Raw genomic sequence first — 10930 nt, 5'->3', positions numbered from 1 at the left:
TTAGGACAGGGTCTACAAGGTCTCACTGCACAGATTGGACTTGGAGTGATCCTCCTGTTTTCAGCCTCCCAAGTGCTGGGATTATAGGCGTGCACCACCATGCTTGCACACTCAGTCTCAAGCACTGTCTCAGTGCACTTGCCCGCAAGGCACTCCGGGGATTGAACCCCAGCTGCTGCTTTCTACCTAAGCAGGCACTAGAGTCTGCTGAGCTATCAGGCCGACCCTTGGAAATATCTTCTTCAAATAAAGTTTTGTTGCTTGTTATATATAAAAAGTAAGAGGTTGTTAAAAATAAAAGGTAGTTTATAAAAACAAAAGCAGAGGGCTGGGGAGATGGCTCAGTGGAATAAGTGCTTCCCTGGCAAACGCTGGGGCCTGAGTTCAATCCCTGGTTCTGCCACCAAAATAAATAAATAAATAAGCTGCCTAAATAAATAAATAAAAATAAAACAAAAGCAGATACTTCAGAGTAGGTGAGCTTATGTGTTTCACAGCAAGTTGGGGCACACTGAAGAATTTTAACACCCCCTGATTCAAGGTTGTCCCCCATTTTTCTTAATTGTGTGGAACTTCAACCTAGTATCAGAAACAGTAAACAGATACTAGTTCTCAAAAGAAAATAACTGGACTCCAGCAGTCTTGTATAAAGTGCACTTTTTCCCACTGAATAGCAAGAAGGTAGTGTTAGAAAAACTGATCTACTTTGCCCTAAAATAGCCTGTCTTAATGCTGTATTCATTTGAAGTATTATAGTTGTACTGTATAATTGAAACAGTTGCTTAAAGTAAAATTGTTTTATAATTTAAGGAGAAAGATTCAAGTGAACATATGTTAATATGCATGAGTGCTTTCAATGTTTTAAATAGTTTTCATAAATTCATTCCATCATTTAAGGTACTGATAACAGAACACGGTGATTTGGGAAATGGAAAGTTTTTGGATCCGAAAAACAGAATCTGTTTCAAATTTGATCACTTAAGAAAGGAAGCAACTGATCCGAGGCCCTACGAAGCAGAAAATGCGATTGAGTTATGGAGAGCTTCTGTAGAAACGGCGCTGCGAGCGTATGTAAAAGAGCATTACCCGAATGGGGTTTGCACTGTGAGTCAGTGACTTTTTCTTTTTGTTTGTTATGCAAATGTGGCCAAAATTCATAGCAACTCACAGAATATTTTATGACCCCTAAAATGTTGCTATTTTTTTCAAAACCTAGTTTGTGGGGCCGGGGTGATGGCTCAGTAGAATAAGTGTTTGCCCGGCCAGTGCAAGGGCCTGAGTTCAATCCCTGGTTCTGCAAAAAAAAAAAAAACCAAAACAAAAACTAGTTTGTTGTTATAGCCAAAATGGAAAACTGATTGATTAAATCAAAACAGAAATTCTAAGACAAAAATATAAAGGAGAAATGATATGATGAGGCTGGGGATATAGCTCAGCAGCATAAGCACCTGTTTGGCACACACAAGGTCCTGAGTTTAATCCCCAGTACTGCAGAAAACAAAATAAAATTATTTAGAAGTAGAATTACTTTCTCAAGTACTTTATAGTCACATTTCTTGTTTTTTCATCATTCTCTTGCAGGTTTAACTTATGTTTTATTTATTTAATTTTTTATTTGTTTTGGTTTTTTTAGTGGAACTGGGGATTGGACTTAGGCCTTTGCGCTTGCCAGGCAAGCACTTACTCTACTGAGCTATCTCCCCGGCCCCTTAACTTATGTTTTGTATGTGAAAAATGGTGGAGAGTAAGTGTGCTGTTTGTTTCTGAACATTGCTAAGATTGTATCCAGATAGGCTGTTCAGCATCCTGAGGCGTGCTTTGTGAGACCCCTTTGTAGCTGCGGTGATCTTCTCCAGTGTGTGCATCAGGAAAACCCTTGCGTGAGCTCTTTCAGGGGTTTTCTGTTGCACTTAGGGTAGAGCCAAGACTTGTGAACCTGGCTTCCAAAGCCAGAGCCGGCCTTCTGCTTACCCCTCCAACCTGAAGTGACCGTGGGTCAGCGTGTGCCTGCTGTCCCATCACAACACATGATTTCACCAGTAGCACCCAGTTCTCCCTCAGTAGCTTCCTATGAGGACGTCTTCTGAAGAATGATTATATAATGAAAGAAGGTACAAGAGAAAAAGAATAGAAAGGAAGAAAGGCTGTTATAAGTAAATGAGAATGGATGTGTTATGTAGGCATATCAGCCCCCATGGTGAATGTAATCATGTACTGATACCCTTTTTTCAATTTAAAAAATACAACAACACATCTAAAATAAACTTAGAAATTCTTTCAATTCAAACTTGTTAATTGGGAATATTTTATAGGACTGTCTCAGTCATGAGTAAGGGAGTAGCTAGGTCAGCCTGCACTTGTTCTTTGGTAGGAGTGAAAGGCCCAAATTAGAAGAGATCAAAGACAGTCGTAACATAAACATTCCTAATGAGCTTTCTCCATTTTGAGTACATTAACTTCTTAACCCTTAGTACCTTTTAAAAAAGACCGCAGAAATGGCAATTCCAAGTAATCACAAACTAGGTACACTTTTTACTTGAAGGGAAGCATTACATTGTACTTGTATATTTAAATAATTTTCTTACCTATGATCCTTGTGTTTGGAACGAAAGTATGATACATCTAGAATATGAATATTTTCTACTAATGTAAAGTGAATTTTACTCAGTAAGTTTTACTTTATCAGTTGTGAGATGCACGTAATTGAAAATGCTTTTCTAGTTACTGTATTAGAATGAGGCCCTGCTTCGTGTCATTTTACATAAAGTTCATTATGCTTTTAAGTATTTCATAGCTAATTAAAGTGGGGCATTCATGGCATTAAGTGCTCATTCTTGATTTTCCTTTTTTTTCACCAATAAGGTGTATGGTAAAAAAATAGATGGACAGCAAACCATTATTGCATGCATAGAAAGCCACCAGTTCCAAGCAAAAAATTTTTGGTAAGTCAAACAAACATTTATGGATTGAGAAATTTTGGCATTGTCTATATTGTTTGTAGTTCTTGGATTTGTCATTAGGGCTGAAACTTAGTTGTGTATGATTGAACAATATACATATGGTGTAGAACCTCAGCCTCTTAGAAAAAACAAGCTGTTTGTTCCATAATTACTTAGTCCCTAAGGGCAGCAGCAAATCTGCTGACACTCATTGAGGAGAATGGAGATGAGCATGGTGTTGAGGCCCGCCGGCAGACACCGGTGCGGGGCGTGTGCACACGGTCAGGGCGCAGGCCCGCGTGCTCCCCCTGAGCCGGGTGTTACTGCACGACACTTGTGTGAGGGCGCGAAAGGGCCATAATGGAAAACCACAACGCCTGTGAACTTGGGAGCTCTGACGGTGTTTTTACAGGAATGCAGTTTGACTGTTAATATGAGAGAGTAACATCATGTTTGTGCTTTTAATTTTTTTTTTTTTTTTTTTTTTTTTTTTTGGCAGAACTGGGTGTTGAACTCAGGCCTTGCGCTTGCCAGGAAAGCGCTTATTCCACTGAGTCACCTCCCAGCCCCTATGTGCTTTTAATTTTGCATACAAACTGTACTGTTACTCCTTCCAAAGGTGTAGCTCCCAAAAGTGCGGACTTGCCTTTTAATCTTTAGTGTTTGACATGTTGTTAGTAGTTTTTATTCTTAGACAAGATCATTTCTGGATACTACCTGTTACAAAATTCTGAGGTTCTCTTGGACTTCACGGGCTCAGAAGTGAATACTGATAAAGTGATACTGTCATTCAGTAGGTATTAAATTGCTCTGACTGTATTTATGAAAGGACTTGATAATCTAAACATTTGTTCAGTTTAACCTTAATTAAAGCTAAGTAATTCAGTTGAAGTAGCTCAACATTTTTCTCCAAGAAATATCTCAGTTTCTAGTTTATTTTAAACCTTAACGTTTAGAATTTTGATTTACATCCATTATCTAGGTCTTTCTTATGAGGAGGGTGAAGATTAAGTACAGAGGGTGCTTTTAAAATACAGTGAACGTGTTTTTAAAAATCATTACAGTGGAAGACCCACTGCCATGAGTGCCCCTCACCAGGAACCCCTCACCTTGAATGTACTTGCTTTATCGTTCTCTCCACTTTTTGAAATAATTCTGGAAATCTTTTTTGAGTATCTTTGCTAGGTGTGATAAAAATGCAATGAATATGACTACTTAGTATCATTGAATGAAAAGCAGAGTCATAAAAACGTTTTCGCTGTGTCCTCCTCTGTCTTATTCTCCAAATCTGACACTGTATAACTTTTGACTCTTTACCCAAAATCAAAATGGCCATGAAAGGCAAACATTTGGCACCAGTTCAAAACCGTAAGGCAGCCATGACAATGTAACGGAAGACATTCATAAGAGACCACCTCTAGAACGGCTTCAGGAAGTAGCAAAACAAGGATTAGGATATTCAAAGTAAGGGAACGTATTTTGAAGGGAATTAATGTCAGTGTGTTTCTACTGTAATAAATTTTTAAAATTTAAATGCATTGTTTCCTTGTGTCTTATACCTGTTTTTAACTTTTTGATCCTTTTGAATATTTCAGTGCTTGAAAAATAACTGTCCAGGATCTATTTCCCACACTTTGTCACACTGTTGCATTCACTTTAAATCTGAAGCGTAATATTGATTCCCATTATTTTCCCTACCTTATTTACAGCTGCTGTTTTTATTTTTAAGGAATGGTCGTTGGAGGTCAGAGTGGAAGTTTACAATCACACCTTCAACCACCCAGGTGGTTGGCATCTTGAAAATTCAGGTACAGAATTTTAAAAGAGTTTTGTTTACTGATTTCTAGATGATTCTGATCAAAAGAATAACAAGCTGAATAGATTTATATTTTCACAGTATACCATTCCATTTCTTTTCCAGATTTTTATTTTAGGATGATAGGAAAAAGAAGTTGTACTGTTATAAATTTTTAAAATAACATTATAGTTTGTTCTCTAGTCATCAAAAATCTGTGAGGATAGCTTACAGATTCAAAAGCACAGCTAAAATTAGATGTCACCATTTGGTCTGCATCTCGTACAGCTTGTTCATCTAGGCTTCTTCTGAGTTTGAGTTGTGCTCTGCTGTCATCTCAGTTGAGTGGCGTAGAATACATGTGTGTGGATGTATAGATGCATACATGTGTGTATTGCTACATGTCATACATTACATATGTTTTAAAAATATTGCCTGTGCTCATACTTGGAGTAGAATATATATGTGTGGATGTATAGATGCATACATGTGTGTTACTATATGTAGTAACATACTACATATGTTTTAAAAATCTCACCTGTATGCATATTTGGCTTTTTAGGTGAAACCCACTAGACATGCCAGCCAGCCCCGCCCCCTGGTGGGCTGAGCTGGCCACACACACACACACACACACACACACATAAAATTTAAAAAAAGGGGGGGCTGGTAAGATGGCTCAGTGGTCTAAAGCACCTACTTAGAACAAGCTTAGCAAAGCACAGGGACCGCAGTTCAATCCCCCAGCACCACATGCCAGCCAGCCCCGCCCCCTGGTGGGCTGAGCTGACCACACACATACACACATACACACACAAAATAAAATTTAAAAAACCCACTAGAATTGAGTTCTTTGACTCCTAATGTAAGCTCAGATGTTTATGTAGAGAACATTTGATAACTAAGTACTTACTTATTTGAGCATATATACTGCTAAATAAGTAAAAGGAAGGTACTGCTGATGAAATAGCTCAGTGGACTAAGCAGCTGCTTAGGCAAGCCCAGGGACTGGGGTTCGATTCCTGGTACTGCATGCCGCACCAGCCCTGTCTCTAGGCTAAGCTGGCTATCGAGTCTAGGTGTGGTGGTGCGCACCTGTAATCCCAGCACTGGGAAGGGTGAAAACAGGAGGATCACTATGAATCCGAGCTGCATAGTGAGAGAGACCCTGTACCAAATACATAAATTTGAAAAAAAAAAAAAAGGGGGAAGGTACTAACCTTTTTGTATTTTGGTTCACATTGATCAACATGTGTTCATCAACTGTCATGAAAGATATGCTAAGAATTGTAAAAGAATAAGTAAATATCTCATACTGCAGCTTTGTCATTTGACTTCTGTATACATTTCTAGTCTTGTTCTGCATTGGTTTATATCTTGGTCCCTGTCTCCTAGAAACTAAGGAATAGAAATCAAGAGCATGGAATATGAAGTCAGATTGTCAAGAGTTTGAATCCCAGATTAAGTGGTTACTGTTTGTGTGACATCAGAAAGTCATTTAATAAGTTTGTATCTTTTGCCATCCATTAAAAAGTAGCTAAGGTTGGGCTGGCCAGAGAGCTTAATGGACTAAAGCGCCTGCTTAGGCAGGCCCAGGGACCAAGATTGAATCCCCGGCGTGCGGCGTGCCATGCCGGCCCTACCCCCAGGGCATGCTGAGTCCGCAGCTGAGACTGGGCATGGTGGCGCGTGCCTGTAATCCCAGCATTTAGGAGGCTGAAAACAGGAGGATCACTACAAGTGCTGTCTGTAGCGAGACCCTGTACTAAATACGTTTTTTAAAAAAAGTAGTTAAAGCCTGGTGGGTAGCTTGTGCCTGTAATCCCAGCACTTGGGAGACTGGCACAGGATTTACCATGAGTTTGAAGCCAGCCTGAACTATGTAGATATACGCTGTGTTCTGACTCCTGTATGATTGTTTGAGGATTAATGAATATTGGATAAAATGGTTAGGATGGAACCTGACACAGTGCTCTGTGAGTAACTAATATTGCTCACATTCCTTTCTGGTATGTTCAATAACTCAGTAGCTCTTACCTGGATAATTATAGAGCTCTTCAAATGATATTGCTGGTTGTTTGGATCAGATTCATCTTCAACACTTACTGTAGTTGCCATCTGAAAGATTAATTTTTTTATAAATTTAAATCTGGGCGTGATACCTGCCTAAAGATGATTTAGTGGTACATTCCTGCCTACCAGGTACTCCAGGCATATTTGTATTTAGTACAGGGCCTACAGCTGACACTTCTGCTCCCTGTGTGTCTCTCCCCTTTCTATGTACATTCCAAGCACAAGTATCTTTAGTTCTTTGTGATACATGCTAAGGTTCATTTAAAACCCTCTGAGTCTGAAGTATTACTAGTGTGCTTTGCACAGTTCTTTGGAGGAGGTTAGGGACTGTCATTTTAAAAGCCATGTATTTCCACAAACTTACACGGTGGCAGCATCTATATTGTTAATGACTGTTGAATAAATTCACATCCGGGGCAATGAAATGTTTGGTGGAAATACACAAAAGAGAAGCAGCATTAGGAAATGACTTACTGTGGTGTTAATGTGGCCCTACTGAAGTGGCTGTGATGTAAAACTGTAGCAGTGAGGCCAGTGGAAGTCCGTCCTTTTCCTGGATCGCTGCACCAGCGTGCGGTCCCTTGGCGATACTGGGGTAGGAAGAGCCTTGCCGGAACCTACCGGGCCGGAGCTCAGTGGGGAGATGGGTGGAGCCGGCGTGCGTGCACTGGCGTGGCCACTGACTGTGCTGCGTCACTCCCTGACAGGTTCATTATTATGAAGACGGCAATGTTCAGCTCGTGAGTCATAAAGACATCCAGGATTCCCTCACAGTGTCTGTAAGTACTTTAACCATACTACAAATAACCGAATACTTCTCAGGCACAGCGACTTTGCGATGTACATTGTAAATGTTCTGCTTCAGTTTAGTGTTTTCAGATCGCTGAAAGATGCACTTCTGTACCTAACATTTTTAGCAGTTTTATTGAATTATTCAGATGCCATTCGAATCATTCTTTTAAAGTATCAAATTCATTGTTTTAAAATTATCAGAGTTGCGTAGCAATCGCTGCAGTCTGAATTTAGAACCCTTGCCTGTGTCTTTAAAGAAGTCGTACACCTATTCGTCACACAGCACCCGCCAGCTCCTGTCGGACCTCTCCTACCCGGGGCAGCCACTTACCCTGTTTCATGATTTGCCTGTTCTGGACATTGCATAGAAATACAATCATATGCAATAGGACTTTTGTGACTGGCCTCCTTTCACTTAGCGTTTGTCAGTATCTGCCCTTGTGCAGTCTGTGTTGATACATTCCTTGTCATTGTCAAGTAACTACTTCATTGTATGAATATATACATTTAGTCATAAGGTGGACATTTCTGTTGGTTTCTACTCTTTGCTGCTATAAGCACTTATATACTATTTTTTGTGTAAAAATAATTTTTGTTTGAGACATGTACATAGAAGATTGTGAGGAACTTCCAGATTACTTCTAGGATATCTGCACCATTTTATGATTTCAATTTGAGGGTGTACATGAGGGTTCCAGTTTTTCCACAGCCTGAATAAAACTCAGGGTTTTGTATTACAACCTTTTTAGTGAATGTGAAGTAGTATCTTGGTTTCTGTTAGTTTTCTGATGGCTGATGCTATTGAGCATCTTTTTAAGTGCTTATCTTTTAGGAAATGCCTGTTTAGTTCCTTTGCCCATTTGTAATTGTGAGTTTTAATTGTCCAATTCATTATTACTGAGGTGTAATTGTTATTTATTCTACACACAGTTCTAAAGTCAGATACGTGATTTACAGATATTGTCACTCCATGCTGTCTTTTTGCTTCCTTCATTGTATCATTTGTAAAACAAAATTAGTTTTAATGTAGTCTAATTTTTTTTTTTTTTTACAATGTGTGCTTTATTGTATTGATAGAATCATTGCCTGACCAGGATCATAAAGATTTACTTCAGTGATTTCTTCTACAAGTTTTTATAGTTTTAACTCTTACATTTAGGCTTATGATCTTACTCTTCACTTTTAGGCTGTTTTTTTTGCAGACCCAGGGATTACACTCAGGCCCTTGTGCTTGCCAGGGAAGCGCTTATTCTACTGAGCCATCTCCCCAGCCCCTGAAAAATTATTTTTAATTACAAAAAGTACTTAAAAAGTATGAAATGCTACATGAAAAGAGTCAAAAGAAGCATGTTTTTTGAAGTTTTTATTATCACTCTGGTGATTCCCCCTTTTGTGCCAGCTTTTACATTCCTTGCAGAATTTGCCCATGGAAGAAACTTAATGAATCTGGACTGTCGAAAGATGTCGTATTCCAGGGCTGGGGAGACGGCTCAGTGGAATAAGTGCTTCCCTGGCAAGCTCAAGGGCCAGAGGTCAATCCCAGGTTCCACAAAAAAACAGATGTTGTATTCCATATAGTTAGTTATCATACATATTTATCATGTAATATTGTTTGCATAACAAGGGTACATGATTCTTTCTTTGGGGAGGTGGACATTAAAGAAAGGTTCTTTGTACAAGCACCTTGTCCAGAAAATTAAAAACAGTGGAGTTATGAAAGTTGGCCGTAGTAGTTAAACTACACTGATGTACTGGCTAGGTCCAAGTACCAGGAGTAGCTCTTCACTTCGTTGTGTGAGATGTTCATTGTCACTGTTTTTAGAAAGACAAAAGCTACATTACATAAATTAATACACACACAAAGTATTAGAAATGTTCACTTTTAACACATTTTATTAAAAAGAAATGTAGATTTCCATCAATTTCATATTAGGGAAAATGAAAACAAAACCATATTCAACTAATTAAATTTTTTTGTGAAATATTTAAATAATAGAATAAATTTACCTTAAATATGAAAATAGATTCTTCATATCAGTAGTTTTCTTTGTATCATTGTGGTAAACACTCAGTAAACACGTAAAAGAGTAGAAACCTGTAACTTCCTACCTGTAAAACTTACCTTTTAGAATGAATATTAACTATTATAATTCAACTTTCTAACCAATGTATATTAATGAAATTTGACTTCACCTTAAATTAAATACTGATACCACACTCATTCTGTGGAAATTTATGTTTTTGTCTGGTTCTTTTTGGATTTAGAATAATTGATCTTGTACTTTTCCATTCACTTGTTATAATATTCATCTGTGTTATTAAATTACATTTCATTATCATGTATTTTTAAAAGAAATTGCAGCTTAGTTTTAAATTACTGTTTCATTTACTTTTGGTTCATTTAGAATGAAGTACAAACAGCAAAAGAATTTATAAAGATTGTAGAAGCTGCAGAAAATGAATACCAGGTATGATTTTTCAAGCATTGTTATAATCTGTTTCATTTTTGAGTGGCACTGAAGCTTTGCTTTCAGCCATAAGCATGCGTTTTTTATTGTTTCACTACCTAAGAAATGATCTTCTAGCAGTGTGTTTGCTGTTAGTACAAGAGCAAATTTGTGAAAATGTAGCCCAAAACAGTGCAGAATAAACTGCATTTAGTTACGGTTTTATGTTTTAGAAACACCAAGACTTGGCTTGAGCCAACTGAAATTTCTAATTATTAATGAAAATGTGCCAAGTTCTTCAATAGCTGTTGGTTTCTCATGGGAAATTTGAATTGAAGAGATGTTTCCTAAGCTCCTTGAATTGCGTGGGATTTGTGGGGGTCACGTTTCAGTTTGTGCTCTGCTGTTTACATTATCAGCATTTACTTTGTGGATCGGAAGAGTTTCCACCCCTTATAATTAGTAATTTACAGACTGTTCTGATTAAATAGTGAAATAGAGTCACAGTGAGGAGATAGACATTAAACCTAATTTACATTTCATTTCTTAAATTCAGTCATTCAAAAAGGGTTTATGGGGTCGGGGAGATAGCTCAGTGGAATAAGTGCTTGCCTACAAGCGCATGGTCCTGAGTTTGATCCCTGGTAGCACAAAAGAAAAAAAAAATGATTGTATGCTTTTTCTTGCAGCAGTTTTTAAACAGCTTTTAAAAGCATGTCGAGAATTTTGACTAAAAGGATTGAAATAAGCTCCGTAAATGTCCTAAAAATGTGTTTAAATTGTTTTATTACTTTCATTTGTTTTAAACTCTAACTACTGTTTTTCATAGACTGCCATCAGTGAGAATTATCAGACAATGTCCGACACTACTTTCAAAGCCTTAC

At 38.0% G+C, this 10930-nt stretch overlaps 1 protein-coding gene across 1 annotated transcript in view; it reads left to right on the top strand.

The window, feature by feature from the left end:
• Positions 1-10926, top strand: part of Capza2 (capping actin protein of muscle Z-line alpha subunit 2) — a gene marked incomplete at its 3' end in the record, with an annotated part of 48209 nt that extends 37283 nt beyond the window's left edge. The window contains exons 6-11 of the mRNA XM_012517755.1: positions 898-1104; positions 2863-2942; positions 4669-4747; positions 7515-7586; positions 10005-10067; positions 10876-10926. Coding sequence (XP_012373209.1) covers positions 898-1104; positions 2863-2942; positions 4669-4747; positions 7515-7586; positions 10005-10067; positions 10876-10926 — 552 coding nt within the window. The remainder of the gene's footprint in view (positions 1-897; positions 1105-2862; positions 2943-4668; positions 4748-7514; positions 7587-10004; positions 10068-10875) is intronic.
• Positions 10927-10930: the final 4 nt, after the last annotated feature.

This window comes from Octodon degus, unplaced genomic scaffold (assembly GCF_000260255.1).
Source record: "Octodon degus isolate 3935 unplaced genomic scaffold, OctDeg1.0 scaffold00213, whole genome shotgun sequence".
Taxonomy (NCBI): Eukaryota; Metazoa; Chordata; class Mammalia; order Rodentia; family Octodontidae; genus Octodon; species Octodon degus.
This window is presented reverse-complemented; position numbering and strand designations above follow the sequence as displayed.